Source organism: Cydia strobilella, chromosome 7, assembly GCF_947568885.1.
Source record: "Cydia strobilella chromosome 7, ilCydStro3.1, whole genome shotgun sequence".
Lineage (NCBI taxonomy): Eukaryota > Metazoa > Arthropoda > Insecta > Lepidoptera > Tortricidae > Cydia > Cydia strobilella.
In genome coordinates this window covers 8,602,429-8,625,494 of record NC_086047.1, presented here as the reverse complement: position 1 = coordinate 8,625,494, position 23,066 = coordinate 8,602,429, and the positions used below count along the sequence as shown (strand labels likewise).

At 37.3% G+C, this 23,066-nt stretch overlaps 1 protein-coding gene across 1 annotated transcript in view; it reads right to left on the bottom strand.

Annotated features, from left to right (window-relative positions):
* The window catches only part of LOC134743153 (bifunctional heparan sulfate N-deacetylase/N-sulfotransferase), a 105,044-nt gene that overhangs the window by 28,365 nt on the left and 53,613 nt on the right, over nucleotides 1-23,066 (bottom strand). The window contains exons 4-8 of the mRNA XM_063676497.1: nucleotides 21,247-21,499; nucleotides 17,680-17,842; nucleotides 12,743-12,949; nucleotides 6,663-6,840; nucleotides 302-547 (exon numbers count right to left, since the gene is read on the bottom strand). Coding sequence (XP_063532567.1) covers nucleotides 302-547; nucleotides 6,663-6,840; nucleotides 12,743-12,949; nucleotides 17,680-17,842; nucleotides 21,247-21,499 — 1,047 coding nt within the window. The remainder of the gene's footprint in view (nucleotides 1-301; nucleotides 548-6,662; nucleotides 6,841-12,742; nucleotides 12,950-17,679; nucleotides 17,843-21,246; nucleotides 21,500-23,066) is intronic.

The following is a 23,066-nucleotide window of genomic DNA, read 5'->3' as shown; positions in this document are numbered from 1 at the left end:
TACACGATATAATCCGTTTTCATAGTATTATTTCATGAAATTGGATACTAGTTTAAACGAATTAGCCTATCTTGTTTCAAAGAAAGTATAAATGTTTTAAAACATGCATCGAAAGGCTTTTGACGCGAAGAGGGTGATCGGTCTCTGCCCTAAACGTCATACGGCATTCCGTGCACAGAATACACGACACGAGTAAATGCTATAAACGGAGTAGCACAGATTGGTCGGGATGTAACGTCAGTAACATGACCAACTGTTTAAGAAGAGAATAAGTATCTGTTCTATAACGGTATCAGCTTACCTAGCCGGCCTCAAATGGGGGTACTCCTCGGTACTGGTGACTTTCACGTCCCACACCTTCCTCCAAGCTTCATACAGCGGTTCGTGCACCGGGTACACGCCCGAGTGGTGCGGCGACACCGAGTAGCACGAGTTGGTCGGGATGCCGTGTGACAAGGCGAACTGTTTGTTGAGCATCATCTCGGATTCCAACTGCGACACGTTGTTGTAGAGGTGCGGCTGCTGGTGGTTCCACATGTGACAGAACCTAGGGACAAATGCAAATACTAATAAATATAATGCTTTAAGGGCAAGCTTGTCGTTCATTGGGCGGATTACGTTTCATCCTACGTTACATCAGTGATAAGAAAATGACGTAAGATGACTTGTAATGGGAATTATTTTTAGTTTTGAATATACACGATTCTACATACGAAACTAGCATCATTTTGAAGCTCAATATTTCTAGATTAACGGTCATTAACTTTCTTTCGCAAATATTTGCAAATGTGGTATTTAGAAAACTGCTACGCCTGCGTAGGCCAACGCGTAGCAGTACTACGAAAATATTACGAATGGAAATTTACCTTTTTCTTTCTTTTTTTAGGTGATATGTTGGTCGGATTTAATAGGAATGGTGCCATATATAGAAAACGTGGATACAAGTACTTACATTTGTAGTCGACTTGTAATTTATTGGAAATCTTCGCGAAATAAGCGTATAGTTCTTAAGAAACATTCGGACTGGTTAAGAGAAAAGCAGTAAGCGGTCAAAACGCAGAAGGTTAGCAGTACTAGCATCCTTGTATGCATCAGTAGTCAACAATCTGATGAATATACCTAGCTAATTTAGAGACCAATGAGGCAATCCTAACGATGTGCTATCTCTTCTCACAGAAGCTAAACTAACAAAACACCAATATTTGTTACTACGTGCTTTTATAAATTCTCGGGTTAATCCTGTTTTACCTTCGTATGGTAAAATAATTGATTTAAGAGATCCGTATTCGTATTCGATCTCTTAAATCATCTCATCAAATCATCTATGATTACGGGTCTTAGGAAACTACCAAAAAAGAAAGCTGCTATATATGCTGGTAGCTAATATAACTCAATACCGACAATAAGTTACCTTTTGGTTGATAATGACACATATATGTATATTTTGATGAATACGTAAGCATGGTGAAATCGGCCAACGGGACAGCTAACGCGTAGGTACGAAAGGCGCTAATTCGAAGAAATGTGCGAACTTGGGTGAGTGTTTGATACACATGATCATATATCGGGGTGTTTGTTGCGGGAATGTTTTACACTAGCCAAAAAATAGGTAAAGACTGTAAGAACCGATACTATTTTAACATTTCTAAGCACATTTGGAGCTTACTAGTCTTACTACGTTTTTTAAATTCATAGTTCGGTAATTATTTTACAATAAACAAAGTTATACATACTAAATCGCTTATCTCGCTCGCTTCGAGATTTGTTTCGAGATCGCTTTTTAGCGATAAGACCGCCTGTTGTTACCTAGTCTTAAGCTTGTATTTCGCTTTCTGTGTATTTTTTTAACTTTATTTTATTTGATTTATTTATTTAATCTATCACTCAGTTTCACCTAAATTATTGATCAAATAAAGATATGCTGAACTATCACAATAAACAAATCGCACTTTCAGCATACAATAGATACAAATGAGGCTCATTCAAAAAAGTAAAGCTCCTTTACGCACTTACGATCGTCAATTGGATCAATTTATAGGCAGGTTGGCATTTGGCATGAGAATTTCGTTTCGAGTTTCGAACAAAACTGGGGACTTTCAAAGCGTAAATCAAGCCGAGGCAGAATCATAGTCATACACGTCAAGTTATTATCCTTGGAATATATAGTACGTAGTTTGCCGACTTAGACCACGTTCATACCCAACCTTAGCGACGAATTCTACAGCCTTTGTGTAAAAGCGGCTTTAGGCGAAATTAATGCAGATTTGCATGAAAACACAAGCTCTGTGAACATGGAATCTTAAGGCGGGATTCCACCAGTGTGCGGCACTGTGCGGCACAAGCAAATTCAGTACAAAAATGCTTGTGCCGCACAGTAGTGCCGCACACTGGTGGTATCCCGCCTTTATGGGCACAAAAGTGGCAGCAGTATTTCAGTTGATGCTTCACTACTTCTTTTTCCTCAGCTCTAAACAATTGTTTAGTTATCAGTTCGATTACCTACTAATATTAGCCTTTTAAAACCAAGAAACCAACTCGTTAAAATATAAATATTTTTCCACATTATTATAGATTAGACTTTAGATCAAAATCTAATCTAATCTAAAAAAAAAAACTTTTTTAAATGCCAAAATCTCCCATCATTTCTAATTTAAATTAATTTTTATTACTTGTTGGTTAAGCGGCAATAGAAAAACATTCTGAAAAAAAAAACAGCTGTCTAGCTATAACGGTTAATGAGATGGGGGCTGACAGACAGACCGACAGCGTAAGCTTAGTAATTGGGTTTCGATTGTCTCCCTTCGGGTACGAAACCTTAAAAAAGTTTGCCTCTTGTAGAACATTCCAAAATTGAAAATTTTTATTTGTTTCCTCGCAGTAGTGGCCAAAGCCGAAAAAAATATAGATTATGAATTGACTCGTATATTCGAGAGCCTCCTTGCTCAAACCAACTCGTCCATCTATAGCTAACTTTCCTGCCTCTTCAACTATGAACTAACTACAACAAGTTACAAACTCGAAAACGAATAGGTAATTTATAAAATAAATTAAGATATTAGTACCGTAAACCAGGGTGAATAGACACGATGTTGAACTTCTAGCTCGATTTTAAGTATGCTGGATTGTATAGATTGGTTCTTAAATTTTGTATACGTATTTTTAATTTAAACCCGCTTATTTAAGAGAAATTTAAGAAAAACTACCCCATTTCGACATTTCCGTAAAATCGTATCAGTATTACCAGATTAAGGATTGAATATTCTATATAATTGTATCTCGAAAGATTTGGCCACGGTAGTGTAGACATTATAATATAACGATGTAAAGGGAATTCCCAAAATTTTCTCCCTTTACTCCGCGATTTCTGGTGACCCTGTTTTACGGTATTGTGAGAAACACCAAATGTTATTAAGACAACGAAGGTGATAATTATCTATCACCGTAATTAACAATCACATATCACACATAATGACGCGGGCCACAAATAGCGGCAATTAAAATAAATTATTGTCCATTTACGATAACAACTGGCAGTTATACTAATAGTCCGGTGGCAGCTATTCTACCATACAAGTTTCATTCTATTTTTCGATAAGGTTTTTTTTGATGAATTTTTGTACCACTTTTTTGCCATTTGTACAAAATTTGCCAAGTTAAGCCGCGGCCGACCAAGAGCAGTTGAAGCTAATAAAAGTCAGCTACCACACCGTAGAGTAGGTATTTTCTATTTTTTTTATCAGGTGCTTTCATGCAGCCGGCCACCGGACTATAAGACAAAAATTTTAATACACGAGATAAATATTTTCTGCAAGTTAAATTTCACGAAAATAAAGAGTTAATAATAGTGTAAAATGATACTCAACAAATAAAGTTTTTGCGGTCAGCCCGCGCTCCGCTTAAACCACTCTGAGAAATAAATAAGGTTTTTGCGCCCTGAAAAGTTAGCAACGATAAATCAAAATGACCGTAGTGACGCAAATGTGTCACAGGCTAGGTTTAGTTTAGTTGGTTGGTAGTTTTTGTCGTAGTTTGGAGCTCGTTTCAACTTTTGTTGCGGTATTGTTTTATTTTGTAGTATACTGAATATATGTATGTTTTTGTATGCGGGTATCAAACAAAACGCACTGCAAACACGACAACACAACGTTCTAGCGTGAATTCATCATCCGTTTTATCTTCTCTATGTTATCTCCATTGTTCGCACATGTTTGACTACCCTATATCATACGCGCTCCATATAGTTCAAAGGGTACCTGAAACAAACGTGTTCAAGGGATCATTTTGTGTTTCTATATACCTCTGTTGTCATGAATCGGAGCCTAAGGAGTTGAATTAGCCCAAGAACTCACGTATCACTCGTAAGTGTTTTCCCAATAGTTATAAAGTTGCATTAATAATCGAATAGAATTATTAATGACAGTAAAAATGGTCTCGGCGAGAAACCACAACAATACGTTATAGACAAAGGTCGAAAGTGTGTCGTACAATACACTCGGTTTACGGCCACACTATTAATTAAATAAAAGCAGAAATCAAATCCCATAGAAAGGCAGCCTCTCTTTAGACGCGTGTTTCACTTCTGTCTTTATAATCATAATCAACCTCTCTGTGTTAATTAAGCCCACTTGCACCATTCCATTATCCCGGGGTTAATCGGTTAAACCTGGAGTTAGTGGGATGGTGCAATTGGCTCTAATAAGGTTTTTTGAAGTATTTTGTAATCTCGGACGTACCGTGAACCATCGTATAAAAATAAAATTTTCTGCCTTTAAAGATCTGAGCATTTCCGAAGCCTTTACTTATAAAGAGGTATTTTATCGTTCAGAAATATTGCCTACGCCATTACATTCAAGCGACCTCATTTGTTCTAAACCAAGGCACGGGCGGAATGCACAGGCACTTCAACTTTTTCTTACCGATAAAAGAATTGCCAAGCACACAACTTTTTACAAAAGATAAAGGTAAAAATGCATTTATGAAATAACATACTTTTTAACAACGTGAAAGACGCGTGTTAGTCGGTACTATAAAACTGTCGGGAATAGGCATAAAGGGCCATTTAGCATAATGTTACCACAACCACACTTATCTAATTTATAAATCTGAGCGCGTGTGTTCAGTATACATAATACACAACACATTTATGGCTCGATCAACATTTCATACAGATTTTGTGTTCCCTAATCATAATCAATAACAAAAAGTATAGTTTCTTGAAAATTGTTATTCCCACCTACATTGGGTACTGACCACCTTAGGAAGGTGTCCTATAAAAATATGTTATGTCCTATTTATATAGATAGGAGTACGCATAGATAGCAGCTTGTATTTCAGAGACCATATTGTCAGTGTGTGCAAAAGGCGCTCAAAATTCTAGGCTTTGTACTCTACCGAGCAGTGGGCTTCTCGGACGTGAAAGCTGTTACGTTTCGGCGTTGTACAATGCTCTGGTAAGAAGCCAATTAGAATGCAACGCTGCAATATGGGCTCCGCATGAGGCCAAATACAACATCATGATAGAAAGGATACAAAATAAGTTTACTAGGTACTTAAACTGGAATCGGTATGGAGTGTATCCTTTTTATCCGCTAATGTACCCTACACTATTTGTAATTGGCATGGTCGGTTACGACGCATTAGAAACCCGTAGGAATCTGGCACTTGTGTGTTACTTGCTTCGGATTCTCCGTGTCTGCAATCCCGAAATTTTGCAAAAGATCAAGTTATGCGTGCCGGACTGGTACACCGAGAGGCGGCGAGAACCGCCGCTGCTGGCAGAGAAAACCGGCAGGATAACCGGACCAGGAGGAGGAGGAACCAGGAGGCCCGGGGCAGACAACAAATTTGCGCCCCCTGACGACTGACAAAAGTTTCCCTGCTGCTGCCTTTTGCCTATTTTGGCGCCCCCCCTTTGATGGCGCCCGGGGCACTTGCCCCCCCCCCCCCCCCCCCCCCGTAGTTACGCCACTGTATGTATTGTGTATGTGTAATGTAAAATACTGAAATTAAATTCTAAATAATTGTGTAATGTGTAAGGTAATACTGAAATATATATAAATAGAGATTTTTGACTATTGCGTAACTGTAATTGAATACTCGTAGATTGGAATGATTGTGTAATATATTGAAATTCAAATTGAAATAATTTAGTTATGTAAGTAGTAATAAGGTTCATTTAATTTAAGACACTATTGTATTAGGACCTGTCTGTAAAAATAGTTGCTGTAGGTAATAATAAATAAAATAAATAAATAAAAATGTCTATAATTACCTCAAAAACACAGTTGCTCGTGGGCACGTGGTATATAACTAAATCAAGCGGAGCTAACTAGTTGCAGTTCACTGTTAAGAAGCGCGTTTGTGCCGTAGAGAAGCACGGAAGTCTAGGTTGAATGTGAAATTCTGAGAGGCCAAGAGAGCTACCGCTTCCACTTCGGTACAGGCGGACGCTTGAGTGAAACTTGAAATGCTGGCTTTTCTTGAAATGTTGTTGAAATGCTTTCTATTCGCGGTTCTTGAGCACTATGCCGTGGTGGTAGTACTTGGCGCCGAAGACGAGGTTGAACCTGAATCCCGGCACCAGGCGTTGTAAGGAGGCCTGCGAGGCCAAGAGAGCTATATGTGTGAAGGCGGACACTTGAGTATAATAAAGTAAATCTTACCAGTTGAAATGCTCTCTGTTCTTGAGAAGCGCGTCGTCTCCCCGGTTCTCGAGCGCCGTGCCGTGGTGGTAGTACTTGGCGCTGAAGCCAAGGTTGAACCGGAACCCCGGCACCAGGCGTTGTAAGGCGGCCTGCGAGGCCAGGAGAGCTGCCACGTCCTCTTCGTGGAGGCGAGTACCTGAATATAAAAAAAAAATTGATAACATGTTAAAATTATTTCTTCATGCTTGACAATTCTTCAAATATTTGATTTACAAGGGGGCAAAATATTGTTAAACCAATCGTGATAATATTAATAGCCGAGCAAGGGAAAGATCCCAGAATTGAGCACGAGCGTAGCGAGCTTCTCTTGAACTTCCACTTTCCACACCAACGCGAGGAAAATACTCCTGTACACTCCTTTTTTGAAGAACCTCATACTGTAGCCCCTCGGGAAAACCTCGGCAGGGAGCTCATTCCACAGCGGAAGCGTCCGCGGGAGGAAATTCCTCTTAAACCGCACAGTACGCGACCATTTAGGTTTTAGGGTGTGAGGAAGAACACCCTGCTGACGGCGAGCGGTAATAAAAAGCGGCCGTTGGCATCATGTCAAACAATTCTTCAGAGCACAGCCCATTGCGGTAGAACACACACAAGGAGGCGAAGTCTCTCCTTAGACTTAAAGCTTCAATACCGCTTATGGTTTTGGGATGGGACTAACTATAAAACATTACAAATCAAATCTGAATTAACTTTATTAAATATTTATCATTCAAAATCATCACTTAACAGTAAATTCTACCATCCGACATGAGGACACAACTAAAAATTTGCAAAAAATTATTTTTCCACTCGTGAATAAAATGCAACTTTCTCATCAGTTACTGAAGAATAAAGGGAACCTCAACATTAACAACAAAACTGTTTATTTATATTTCAATTACATATAACATTCTCGATTTCTAAGAAAGTAGTCCCTTAAGTTTCCTAAGATCACGTACATAATTTCACGGTATTCTTGATTCTGTAACCAAACGCTACACGTGACGCATACCTAAACTGCAAATTTTCCATTACCTATTATTTCAAATAAGATGAGATCTATATTTATAAGTTATAATACCGTGGCGTTTAATAACAATAACAACGTACAGTCAAGGGCATAAATATATATATATATATATTCCCAAAGTGTCAAAAATATGTGTACGCTCTTACATCTTAGACAATAAAGTTGTGTTCACATATTTTTGAGCCATTTGTCTGGATCAATATTTTTGCCTTCGACTGTACTATATTTACTGGTATGCAAATATTAATTATAAACACTGACACTATACGTCAATAGGATTACACATCGATTCCTAACGAAGGCGATTGCAGTCTACAGTCAAGTTACCTTTCGTACAGACTGGGATATTAAATTCTCCTTAGAACGAGAATATCTAATGAATCAGTACGCTCGATACGACGGTGAAGTAGCGAACTTTGACGTCGAGAATTATAATATCATACGTTTACCGCCCGATGAAGCGCAGAAAATAAAAGTCTAGGTAATATTCGGTATGTTCAGCTGAAACGTCGGTTATTAAAGTTATTTTTGTACCTACTGAAATTACTATTTTCATCGTAATTTATAGTACCTGCAGTTAAGTGGTTTGGGCACGGCGGACGTCCGAGACATCATTACCGTTTAGGTTAGGGTAATCGGTTCGATGGCAATAAGCCGTAAAACATATACGTATAGTTGTGGATTATTCAAAATTTAATAAAAAATAAACCAACACAAACGGATGAACCGTTAGAAAACCAACTTTTAAATTTAAAAAAAAACCGTATATAAACCTAATCGGTCAACCCGTCTATAGGCTAAGCGTATACTGAAACGCAGGCGACGCAGCACAGCATTTTGCAGATTTTGCAGGGCAGGGCAGTTGGGACAGGCCCCCTCCGCATGCTGCGACGCAGCTCCACGCAGACCATTCGCGTCCTAGCTATTACAAGAAGTATATATTAAATCACATTTACAAACGGGTCTATCGCGAATTTATTTTGTTACTGTATTGTGTTTATTTTGTTTGTGTGTTAAATAAATTTGCGATAGACCCGTTTGTAAATGTGATTTAATATGTGTTCAAACCGCGAAAGTTTAAAATGTTATACAAGAAGTATATGTTTGACGAACAAAATAAGTTCAGACTCAGTCTGATAGTGGTCGCATAAACAATACCGTATTTACTAGATAAAACGTGTCATTGATAAAAACATAATCAAGCGAAATAATATTGTTGTCGTATAAACCAAGCGCTCGGCCAGTCATGCCTAACTCCGGTAACTTAAGAAACAATTGTGATATTTTGGTTGTGTCAGTCATGGATATATCATGCAACTCAAGTTAACTGAGTTGTGCCTGACGTCATAGGCAAAAAAAATAAGTTACCTGACTTAGTTATGTGCTTTTCTCGGTAAATAATTAAGATTTTCAAAATTTTCTTTTAGAAGATACATATTTAACGGTTTTAAAGACGACTGGCTATCCGTAACTCATGTAACTCAAGTTAACGGAGTTGCGCGTGACACGGCAGATACGTCTACGATACGGTAGGCATGTCTGTGCGCATACAAGAAGTAAGCTCAGATTATCCAGGTCCAGGGTACGAACAAAACATTCTTAACTATTTTTTTTTTTAATATATAGGACAGTCTTACACAGATTGACTAAGTCCCACAGTAAGCTCAAGAAGGCATGTGTTATGGGCACTCAGACAACGATATATATAATATACAAATACATAAATACATAGAAAACACCTAAGACTCAGGAACAAATATCTGTGTTCATCACACAAATAAATGCCCTTACCGGGATTCGAACCCAGGACCATCGGCTTCACAGGCAGGGTCACTACCCACTAGCCCAGACCGGTCGTCGAACTATACATTAGTATACATGCATGCTCTTCCTTGCTTGATATTGCCCGCCTAGTTATTTTAACTTAGGAATAAGAATGAGAAAATCCCGCATGTTTATTGGTGTATAATGAAATTCATGTTTGAGGAAATGAAATTTAATATTGACTTCGGTTGCGATAGTTACTATAAAACTAAAACTATATCTTTATTTGAAAATAATTGTGGTGTATAACTAGCCTTATGAACCGATTTTGCATGTACAACCAGCCTTAAAGTTTATAGTCTATGATTGTTCATTATTTTTAGTATGTGGGTATTTTTGCACTTTGTAATTTTTCCTCAGTCACCCGTTGACCACGAACGCTGTAAAGGGTTCGAAACGTCGGGATGTATTATAAATTCAATATACGCGATATAATCCGTTTTCATAGTTTTATTTCAGAAATGAAATTTCTTTATATCGTTATGATTAAAATACAAGATGGCTCGAGGCGGAGCAGGGGAATCTGCTTACAGATAAATAAGTATAACAATACTGACAATTTATGGTACAAAATTAAAAATTTGCCAGCAGCTTTGAATAATAATTGGCGATTGTAATATTTGAATTGGAAATATATTCTAATATTGGTCAATGCCAACAATTTGTAACATATTTTATGATTTCAATATGATATGTATTTTATAAAGTTCATAAGATAAACTGCCTAATTAATATTTTCGTGATAGGTAATGGTCATTTAGAACGAATATACACCAAATATCGCTCAACCTCGCATACGACTACTTTTTATCGTGGCGAGTTACCTAGTGCCTTTTAAACATTTGTTCAATGTAAATAAGTGCCAATACTCGTATAGTATCGGACGTTACATAAACTAGCTCAAACTGAACAGTTATCGGCCTTACCGTGCATCGAATTCCAGCTAAATAATACCCAACTAGATTTAAAGTTTCAAAAGTCCCAATTACACTCGGAATCGTCGAGAATTGTTCGATACAATAAGGTGTGGTTTCGATGCACTTTAATATTAATCCGTCAATAATTGGTGGTTTTCGTGCAAGTTGCTGCAATGGTAATGGTAGATTAACATAATTGATGAGTCTTTTGAATAGGTTTTTCAGGCTTAATTTTAGAAAATAATGCTTGTAGATAACTAATGTCAATTATTCCTTTTACATTTACTTTGTGTTACTCGTATATTTAATGATGATGTTATACCGACCTAGTACTTACCGTTATAAATGACGCAAAAATAGTTATTTTCATCACACTTGCGCAGTAAGTGACGTAAGTATGCTATTTAACCAAGTGCAGTGGGAGCTAAAGTCCACTTTGCTCCCACGGAAGTTATAGCTTTTTTTAAATTATGTCACTAATACGAACCAAGTAGGTTCTAAGTACAATACTTGTTAAAAGTCAAAGTATAAAATTAATTTTACTTTCAAATTACTAACGTTTAACTTAATTGTTTTGTTTATGTTTGAAAATATTTAATTTGATTAATTTAACAGCCGTTAAAATATTTTTACACTATTATCAATCGTGGCTAAATGCCGGACGGGTCCGTGCCTTCGATGCCAAACCAGTCAAAAAATTACAATATGGTGGATGAATGTCTGAAATATCAACGTATTTAAGAATGGTTTCGCTTAAACTTTAGTTTTTTCTTTGCAAGTGTGATGAAAACATTGTGTGTAAGTGTAACTCCGGGGGTAAAAATTTTACAAACTCGCATGTTTATTTCTAATCTATAGACCTCATATGCAAAATTTTACTTACCCCTCTTCGTTGCACAATGTACTGTTGGTGTCCATTCCATCAATTAAGAATTAACGTTTTTTCTAAGGCTACTTAATACAGATCCGAAAATAAAGCATTAAAATTTAACCTGTTACAGTCCCAAAAGAAAGAGTATAAAGTATGGAGGGCGTCATTAAGCAACAACATTCATACATTTATCTCATTCTGCCGCATAAGCGCGTCCTGTTTGCCACTATGTGAATGCAATTTAATTGTTTTGACTACTTTTGACACATATTCATATCAATAAATCTGGTGTTACCAGGTAGTTAGTTTTTATTAAATTTCTACTGTTTTTTGTCAGAATATACGTAAAATTCTGAGCCTAACGTCATTAAGACCATAAAAATCGGACGCCTGCGATGGGCAAGGCACGTGTTACGAATTGACGAGGTCAGAGTACCCAAACGCCTTCTAGAAGGCCGACCGGAGGGCCGCAGAGGTAAAGGCAAGCCCAAGCTCAGATGGTTGTACGGCGTATACCAGAAACATCAGGAGATCAGGAGTGAAAAGTTGGAGAAGGAAAGCCACAAATAGATCGGACTGGAGAGCTTTGCTTGCCCAGGCTAAGGCCCACCCGCGGCTGTAGTGCCTTAGATGATGATGATGATACGTAAAATTCCCAGTCAAGACAAGCCACAGATTAGGTTAAGCAATGGCTGCTCGCAGTGCCTTCAAGCGGGATGTAAGTAGCCTGTTTCTGATAAATTCAATGTCGAACAAGGCGTAGACAATTAATCCGCCTTTAGACAGAAATGTGGCGTACAGAAATAGCTATACTAACGTTTGCGGACGTGTGTTCAGTGAAGTGGTGTAGAATCTACCGCGTCATTGAATGAATCTTTAATCCTTCACATTTCTACAAAAAAAAATGCCTGAATCACAATTATTTCTGAGTGGTGGATACATGGATTGGATGCTTCAGAAGGATGGATACCTACGCGCATTTAAAAAAATCCAAATCTGGATTTCCAGTATGTGCCAAGACAAGAACACACTAAAACCAAAGATAGATATAACTCCGTAATAGATGGATACAGTCTAAGGAAAAAACGTGCCTCGAAAATCACGAAAATTTGATTCTCGATCAGATGGCGCCACTAGTTTTGGCCTACACTCGTATAGAGGGCGTTGACTGTTTCGTTTGTTATTTATAATTTTAACGCATACCAGTGAAAGAACATGGGTCAAAATCATATAAAAATAATTAATGCAAAAAAAAAAATCATTTATCCATATTTAAATACATTTTATCGTATTTTTATAAATATTTATTTTTAGTTTTAAAGTGTGTCGACAGATGGCAGTGAATTTACTGGGGTTACAAAATTTACTATGACAGTACCGCTCTAGTATAAGTTACTCTATGCTAAAACGGACTTACCTCTCTCTCCCACGAAGATGTCGTCTATGTCGACGAGGATCCACCGCTCGAGGCTGAGACTGAGCTGGCCGTGGCTGAGGTAGCTGAGCGCGTCGAGGAGCAGCAGCCGGTGCAGCCAGAACTGCAGCCCGGAGCCGAACAGTACGCGCTGGATGCCGTCCAGTCGCCCATGATCTTGTATCGCCGTTGCTAGCGGCAGTCGCTCTTCTGTGAAAATATGAGGTTATAGTCATCTCGCTATGTGCTTCTCATAAAAGTTATACTTTGACATATAATTACATTGTTTATTTACATAGGTATACCAATGTTAAATAGAGTTTTCTATTTCGATCCGGTTTTTATTAAAAAACCGGTCAAGTGAGAGTTCGTTTAATTTGTTCAATTCGAGCTCTTTCAAATGATATCCCACTCGACTTAGTAACTAGACTTTGACTTTTTGCCCCCCTCTTTATATTGGGCATTTTTCATAATTAATAAAAATAAAATAAAACAATTGCACTTCCAATGTGTTACGGTTAGCGCTGTTCATAACCATTCCAAAATTTTAATACGATAGCTTCAGTAGTTCTCGAGATATTTAGCAATGTGACTGACAGACAGACGGACCGAGTAGCACCATAAGGGTTCCTTTTGTACCTTTTTGGTACGGAAACCTAAAAAGATCACAATATAAGAAGGTTTCACTTTCACAGAGAAGATACAAGGTACCTACATTCCTGATTCAAAAAAGCTGACGTGAAATATTAAATGAAATGACGCCAGCATTGTATAAAACTGCATATTATGTGTGCACTTTATGTAGAACTAGGTACAAAAAGGTCTCTTTGATATAATGTATTGACTCTCTAAATAGTCTAAATGAAGATTAAAATTTGAAATAGAGAAACAAAAAGAATAATCAGATAAATATTTCAAAACTAACTCAATAAGGCAAAACATTACGACGAAAGTGGAGGACCCGCGCGGAGCAAATAAAAATTTGTATGAAATCTGTTTTTCGCACCAAATTTATACAATAATCAAAAAAAAAAGAGACAACTCAAACGCAGGGGCATTATGGTTAATATACAGTACCGGCCCTTTCACCTTTGAGTGTTTTTGTATGAGCTTGTAGGAGAGTAAACAATATAGGTTAGTTTGTATATTTTACTAGTAATTTTATACAAATATATGATGAATATTGCAATGAAATACTGTAAATTACAATAGGATACTCAGCATATTAACAAAAAAACCTGTAGCAAAAAAATGAAGTTAAGTATACATTTAAAAAAACCTCTATGAAAAAACCATTACATAAAGGAATACTTTAGACTACCTAAAGCAGTGAGGTGGAAGTCACTCACAAATATATATAAAAAGTTATACCGTAAAAAAATGGAGGTGATATATTATTGGCCGGTACTATACATCAATTAATTATGTAAAAATGTTTTTCATAATGCCAATATCCAGAGAGGAATATGGGGACTAAGTTTGTATTTGTATGGAGAAGCGGCAATCGGCCATCCCCTTTCCTTTTAAACAAACTGCAATAAACTGTTTCCTTATTGTTCTGCAACCTCTTATAAAGGGCATATTTTGCATATTGCAGGAGTACCTACTAAACTTACAGCAAATGTTTTCTTTCGTAACTTTCGTTCTAAACTTTTGCAATAAAAACAATCAAAGATGACTGATACAAGTCGAAAAAACGTAGAGTACGTACTTATTCTAATACGCTTTTGACGATTGTTTGGATTCTCGCGCTTTTTGCTGATACTGTGTGGGAGCAAAAACTACGTTAGACTTATTCAATTACATAAAAAAAATGCATGGATCTCAAATTTACACAAATTCTCATGATCATTGCCAAAAACACCTTTTGAGAAGTCATTAAGATTTGATATGTGTTGACTTTCTAACCTTTATTTCAATGATTTAAATATGTATGGCGTTATTTATACAAACGGTACAAGGCTCAATTAGCTATTAATCGTTTTTCTTAATATATCATTTTGACATCTATTTGTAAGAAAGGGATAAATGTAAATTAACTAAGTAATTGAGGCTGGCAAAGTTATTAGAATGAAAGGGGGTTAATCATTAAAATAAAGGTTACAAAGTCAACACAATCAAATCCATACTAACATTACGAATGCGAAAGTCTGTCTGTCTGTCTGTGTGTTACCTCTTCACGCTTAAACCGCTGAACCGATTTAGTTGAAATTTGGCGTAGAGATAATTTGAGTCCCGGGGAAGGACATAGGATAGTTTTTATCCTGAAAATCATCCCTTAAGAGAGTGAAAAGCGGGGTGGAATCATGGTGGAATTGAGATAATTAATGAGTTGCCTAATAATTTGTGTGCATATTATGCTGAAATTGAATGATTGCTATAAGACTTTCTCCAGGCGATATTCTTAATTCTTACTCTAGCTGGGGTTACTAAGTCCACGCAGACGAAGTCGCGGGCAAAAGCTATAGTATCATATAATTGAATTAGGCCACAAATGCACACATTGCACACACATACATAGGTAACCTATCTTACTAATATACATGTTCTACATGACATTAAAGCTCTCCAAGGGGCATCTACGTGTTAGACCTATATCCCCACGCAAGCCTATCAAAAGACCGGGATTTAAAGGCTCGTGAAATCCAAGGAGATACAAATAATAATAGTGTTTTTATATTTTACTTTTATATTCATATTATAAATGACCTAGCCTAAGATGGAAAATAAATAGAGATAATAATAACTCCACGGCCGATACGGCCACGGCGACTGCTTTCAACTCCGTTGCTGCTGTCGCTGGTGTGCTCGCAAGAGGCTGACGTAACCGATCTTGTTTGTAAAAGTTTGCGAACATTGCGGGCATGTGAGCACACCATTGTATTGCCACAGGTGGTCTGGCTTTTCGTCACGCTTGGCATCCAGCTCCAAGCGCCGCTGGAGTTCAAATTCTGTGATCTTAGTATTTATCGCAACCCACCATTCTGTACGCGTGGCTGCCTGCTGCTCCCACCGTAAGGGCTCTATGAAGCACTTTCTCATGTGCCTATCTTACTACCTATTTTAGTACAACAGCCATTGCTAAATATAGATAAGAACTATTCGCAGCAGGTACCCATATTACAGCACCAGTCGCACGGTAAAGCCCCACTTGGTACATGACGTAAAAATAATATGTAAAGTAAACACGGACAACTTGTATAACAAAATTGCACTGGATATCGTGTCTAATAATAGGTATGAATGTATAATAAATGCAATTGCTTTGTTAAAATGAACCTTTTATTGCGCGAACTTTTAGTACCCCATTTGCAAGTTTTAATACCTACCGAAAGTCAGTTTGCTTGTTTCCAAAGATTTTAATTTGGTCGAAGCGAACGACTCGTGAATATTTAACACGTTTTATTTGCTCGTCCGGAACGTTGCGTGCATTTCGTTCCTGTTATGATTTTAATCCTTTTTATTTATATAACAAATGGGAATAAATGGATGAACAAGAGATATAAAATAAAGTTTTGGAAACTCCCAATATATTATGTTTAAAATTTGAGCGTTCAGCCGTACAATTCTGTATCTACAATAAACAAAGTACCGTATGGTACTTTGTCTTTACAGCGTTCATTTAGCGTGTACGTTTTAAGTGCCTAAGTGCCACTTGCATCATCCCCGTTCCCACTAACCCAGGGTTAACCGGTTAAAATGTTAACCCAGTGTCAAACTGTACGGGTAACCATGGTAACTCCAGGTTTAACCGGTTAACCCCGGATTAGTGGTATGGTGCAAGTGGCGCTTAGTATATCTAAATGAACGTGTACCCTGTTGTAAAGAATTCTACAATTCCAGTAAAATATACGCGCCCCTTTTTGAGAGGGTAATATTGCCTTTCTGCTATTTCGTTTTATCTAACTGTTAGATTGTAACACATGCAAAAACAAATACATTACAAACGGGGACAATGTGCCTTTAATAATACGAAGAAGAAAGGATGGTGGCATTGTACATTGTTTACAAAACGCTGAATACGAAGAACACGAGACTTTTTGCTTACGAAGTGAATAAACGAAATAAACACACATCAGAATTTACAATAAATGTCGTAATAGAATTTTATCGACACTTATTGATTGATTAGACCAAAGTTATTGTCGAGTATTAAACACAAATTAGCTAGTTAACTAGTTAAAGGTGACGTTCAGCTAGCAACTGTAGCTGCATAACTGCTGCTATATTGACGCAGTCGCCGTCACAACCTTGATAAAATGAGTGACTGATTGAATCGCGACAGTAATGCGGCTACGAACGTCACTCATTGTCACAATAGTTACGCGGCTGCAGTTGCCATCCGAATGTCACCTTTATTCGACAAACCTATGTAATTATTTTGTCCTAAAAACACAAAATGTTGAGATAATCCAGAAGGAGGTAATTATAATTTAAGAAAATTGCGTCTTGTTCTGATTACCATAAATAGATACACAACCATTATAAATAAAGTTTCTCACTAATAGTCACACGATACTCTGCAGCGCCGCTGCACGCTGGATGCACACCTATCAACGTCAGCCTGTGTGACAACCCGGAGGGCTAACTAGGTCGCTTGGAAGAAACGTCATCGTGTCAGATGCAGCGCTCAGGCGACAGGTTCGTGGACGAAATTGATGGTGCGGAACTACTCAAGTATCAAAATAGTCACAGTAACAAACCGGGGGGCTAACTAGGATGCTTAAAAAAATCTCCCAGGTAACGGCACATGTATACGTTTTGACGTAGCGCCTAGGCGACGCTTTCGTGGAACAAGCTGTTGGTGTGGAACACCTTCCAATTCACAACTATCAATATACCTAAGTAACAATACGGAGGGCTAACTAGGAAAATTACTAAAACGTGTTTTTATGTCAATCCAGGGGGCTAACTAGGTTGCGTAAAAAAGGAATCCTCACCGCTTGCGCCGTATTCGTTCTGCCGCAGCGCCCACGCGACGGTCTCGTAGGTGGAGCTGTTAGCTCGAAACACAGTCCAGTGGTCGCCGGGCAGAGCGCCCCAGGCCGTCTCGCCCGCCCGAGCTAGTCGCAGCACCGGCGACGCAGGGTTCAACGTCGCGTCCTAAATACAAGGTTTGAAATGAAAATCGAGACAAGTAAAAGCTGTAAAACGAAACACATTTTACAAAAAAATTTTTTACCACACTAGCTCGTAAAGGTTCTCTTGATACTCAAAAACGTATGAGAAAGTTGCATTTTACCCACAAGAGTGGCAAAGTTATAAGATGCAAATATTGAGTTTTTCCACATTTTCGCTGGAGGAATTGACTGACTTGATGATTTTGAATGATAAATACTTAAAAGTATTAATTTGGTCTTGATTTGAAATATTTTACAGTTCGTATTTTCCACGCGTTGGTGTGGTAATTTTTTTTGTGTTTCACTTGGTAGCAAAGTTTATTTTACCCTCGCAGCGCTTAAGATTCCACTCTTAGAACCACTATCTACGCTCGTGGTTCCATATTTTATCTTTCGCTTGCTGGGGTATCAATACTAGCACGTGGAGTTACACATAAACTTTGCTCCCTTGTAGAACAAATAACTATTATTTAACTATCTTTGTTACAAATTTTATACATATATGAAACTTTACTAAATTATTTCCAAATGTGGCTGTATGCCAAATGGATAATGTTCATATTTGTTTTAGTAAACATCTGTTTTAGCTTAAAATGTCTTTATTACATCGCATATAATGCTGAAAATCGTTGTGTGAAACTTGAAGAGTAAGCATATTACAAAACTTGAATCACAAAAGCCTTCCGGTACCGCGTGTCTTCTATTAGGCTCTCGTTTCCGATATTACGCTTACCCACGATGCACAATGTACTATTGAGTGACAAAGATCAGGTTCACGGAGAGCCGTGCTCCAAATATGTGGTGTCCAAAGTTACTAACTCTGTTCGGTATATTTTTGATACGACCGCAGTCTTAGGACAGTTAGTATAGACTCTAATGAATTAGCTTTTATGTTTTACTAAATAATTCAGCTCGCAATGTACGACGACTGACGCGACGTTACAACTGTCACACAAGTGATGACTATGTACGCAGTATATTGCCACTCGGAAAAAAATCACAAATTAATTGCACTATGTTAGAAACGCCTAAATTAAAAAATTCTTTTAATATCGTTTCATAGCAGTAAAATCTGCGGCTCGTTTCAATTCGGTTGTATTAAAAATACACGCTGTATATTTCTAAATTTTTTTACTCGGATGCTTAATTAAAATTACACATAGGTGTGTCTTTACTAAAGTTCGGAAAACAATATTATACCTAGGTATGTATCTTGCTATACAAAGGGGCTCATAATTTGTGCTTAAAACTTGACGCTCAAATGCTTAATTATTAATAAGCGCTCTTGAGTTAAGCCTTCTCAAACACATTTTCGTCTATTAATATAAGTGTATACCTTAAGAGAAATTACCTAAATGTCTAAAACTTGACGGAAATTTTAATTTAAATAACTGTAATTAACTTAAGAGTCCCCGGCAAGCTCGGTTCTCCATACAAACGTAGTTACGCTCTCATTTTAAAACGACTAGCTAAATTGCTCTGAAACTTTGTACTTACAATAGGATAAGGTATATAAGGTCTGTAATTCGTTTATGTAGCTTCAGATACCATAGTAAAAAAAATACAGCGAATTCATACAAAACTTGTTTTTGCTCTATTTCATTTGTTTTATATACTAGAGCTATATAAATTAATTACAGACCTAGATATACCTCACGTCATTGTATGTGCAAAGTTTCATTACAAACCAACACTTAGTTTTAAAATGAGAACGAAACTCCGTTTGCATGGGAAGGTGAAATACGGCCGAGCTTGCCGGGGCCTTAAAATAATGTTGTTAATACAGTTCTTACTGTTATTTAATTAGCATTCTGCCAGTTGCCAACTAGCGGACTAGTCGAGAGTAAGCACTGCAGACAACGAGCTTTGATGCCAATCTAATTTCACGATAGTGATGGCGATAAAATAGCTGCAACTATACTATAGTAACTGTGCTACCGCTACTGAATAGAGTTCGATGTGCTAAGAAGATTAATGGCTTTTACACCTAAAGCTTGCTGAGATTATCTTGCACTTTATTGGTAGTTTTAAACGTGAGTGTAAAGTTTGCAGGGATTAAGGTGCCAATTCTTTTATAAAATATTTATTTTAGTAGTGCACACATTAATTCAAATGCTGTTTTTGATACATCGTGAACCCATTCCGGAAATTTATTACATAACGTGTTCATTATTAATAATCCAAATCCAAAACATACCGTAGTTTTTGGTAAATAAGCCTTCAAAATAATTGCGAGCCAATATTGTTAACATTGCATATAATTAAATTCAAATTCTCGTAACACAAAAAAAAGGGAAGATAGAGTAACGTTTTTTTTAACTAGATAGCCAGTGTTGTTGTTATAAACCATATTTTCATCAAAAGGCACTGATTACTTTTAATAAATAAAGTTTATAATTATGCCATTTGTGCCGTATAAAGAATAGAATAAATTCAAGCAAGAGCGATGTTTTCCATTAGAAAGAGTTCTTATTATGGTAATGCCGTCCATTTCATTAGCATATCGCGGCAAGTTGTAAGTAACTGAGATAGGAATCTGAGGTGGTTAGGACTTTATTGTTTGTGTCTTATTCTTCTGAAGCTTAGTGATTTCAGGCATTCTACTGGATAACAAAGTAAATTGTAGTTTAATGTTGACTTCAAGGTAGAAATGCGATAGCAAACAAAGCAGTTTTTGGAATTTTCTGGTTACAATATTAGAGATATAATATAGTAAAACTGTATACATGTATAGGTAGTCAAGTGGTAAAATACCTCGATTCCTATACATTTAAATAGTCATAAGTTACTCCAAATTTTATATTAAAGGAAAAAATGGAAAAGCCAAAACCACCCCAAAGGCGTGTATATATAAGGGAAGGAATGGGAAGATTTGCAAGGTTCTGTAGGCCAAGCACATGATTGACGCGACAGTATCTTGCCGCGAGATAGGCTACCCGTCTTTTACTAACTGTATGAATTAAAGGGTAGTCTACGTCGCGGCGAGATACTCTCGCGCCAATCATGTGCTAGCCCGGCTGGTAGGCTTCCGTAGCTCAATTGGGTAAGAGCAACGCACGGATTGCGGAGGTTGCGGGTTCAAATCCTGCCGGAAGTGTAACTTTTTCAACTTTTTCCTTTATTATATAATTTGGAGTATCGCTCGCAGACGTATCTGCATGTTAAAAAATTGAGTCATAAGTTAGCTTATAAATGTAAGTGTATTAGGAATATACACTACTCTGAACCAGCCATGGATGCTATTGATGTTGACTGTTGTTATTAGTTTTCAGTGAACCTCACTTGCGCTTATTTGTTGGTGCCACTCTGCACTCTTAGAATGGAATAGCATCTTATATCACTATCATGTTTCATGTAACATTTGCCATATAACATTAATATACGTACCTTAAGTCTAAGATTGGTGTGCATAAAAAGCGGAAATCCCTTCAGCTGAGCGCCGACCAGCGTCTCCTCGCCCGGCGTGGCAAACCCGACGACGCCCACGGAGTACTCGCGACAGTACTTGTCGAGCAGTTCGCGGTTCCACTTGTCCATGTTGGCGTACTTGGAGAGCGACTCGAACACGATCACGCCGTAGCGGCCCTTGTCCAAGGTGGTGAGTACCGGCAGGCTCTTGCCCGCGACTTCCACCTTGTACCTGCACAAAAACATACCAATTAGAACTCGCGTCGCACAATCTAATCAACAATTACTAGTGTCGCTGTGAGCAGATCTTGTGAACAATTCAAAAACGAAATCAACAAAAAATCCATATATTTATCAAACCTGCTCAGAAAATTTTACGAGAATCTGTTTAGGAATGCGATCTCAAGAGGAGAACGGACAAACAAAAGCATTTTTGCCCAAACTGAAACGGAGATGCTTCGCGCACGCTTAGTCAATAAATTATTAAGTCATTGTATACAGAACTCACCTCGTAAAATAAAATAATAAACTGCCTGACATGTGTAATATGTAGAGTTGTGCCGTTCCCGGTAACATTCCCCATTTTACATGGGGAATATTACCGAGCGAGAAATTTCCCCATACGAAATGGGGAATGTTACCGGGAACGGCACAACTCTAGTAATATGACTAGAAACTTATGTTAAATCCAAAAATAAACATTCGGTCATTAATTTTACACCCTTACCCCCTTATTCGTAAAACTTTACGAGCCTGATTTAGTTAAATTATGTTTTATTCCTTTCTTACAAAATACATAAGTCAAAATGACAGATAAACGATTCTAGCTAATTCAGGCTTGTAACGCGTTTATAAATAACGTCATTATTTATTTGGTCCAGCTTCGTTATTAACGTGAGAACAATTTGTTTGCACCAATATTTTTGAGTAGGTTATTTATTCGACGGGTTTATATGGATAAATTAGTGTGAAAAACAAAAATAGATTTCATTCACCTAATCCAAAATATTTGTAACCACAAATTATTAAATCACCCATCATTTGCCCGAAATTCTATATTCTCACAGGCAATACATATTTTATCAAAATGTACTCTACTATTAACTTTTCAGTACACGATATTATGGTAAACCTTCAACATAAAAACTTTTTACTGGAAAATTGACTGATTATAAAAAGTAGGTCATGCATGTCGTGCTTCACGAAATTGGACAGGAAGATATCTACTCAGCCATGCAATTTAAGTTCTGAGTCTTATTTTCCAACACGGCATATCCGCATTAGTCATAATTTTCGTTTGACCTATATTACGTTTACGTAATAGCACTGCAGACTGAAATATGTTGATATCAATTAAATTAAGTTAGTATTAAGTACGTACAGTTCTGGGAAAAGGTATTCATAATCATACCTAAATAAAAAGTCTGAAGTAAAATCGGAAGCCTCTACAAGTCTGGCTTTACTTTCCAATAAACAAAACTCAAAAATACCGACAAAGTTTTAAATGTCAGTACAACCATTTTAAAGAAATTAAATCATTAAATAATATAGCAAACTTTACCCGGGTCTATTGCAACTACCCGAACCCTAATTGATTGGAAGGGGTTGTCCCTTAAATTCCTGTCGTTTCGGTAACAACTCGATAAATCAGTTAGATCAAACAGAAACCCACCCGGTACGATATAATATAACCACTAGCCATTACAAAAGCAGTACTCGAATTTCAAACTATCAGCTTAGACAGTAGGTACCTACTGTAAACAAACCAATGATGGTCGACCCTTGTCATGGAATTGTAC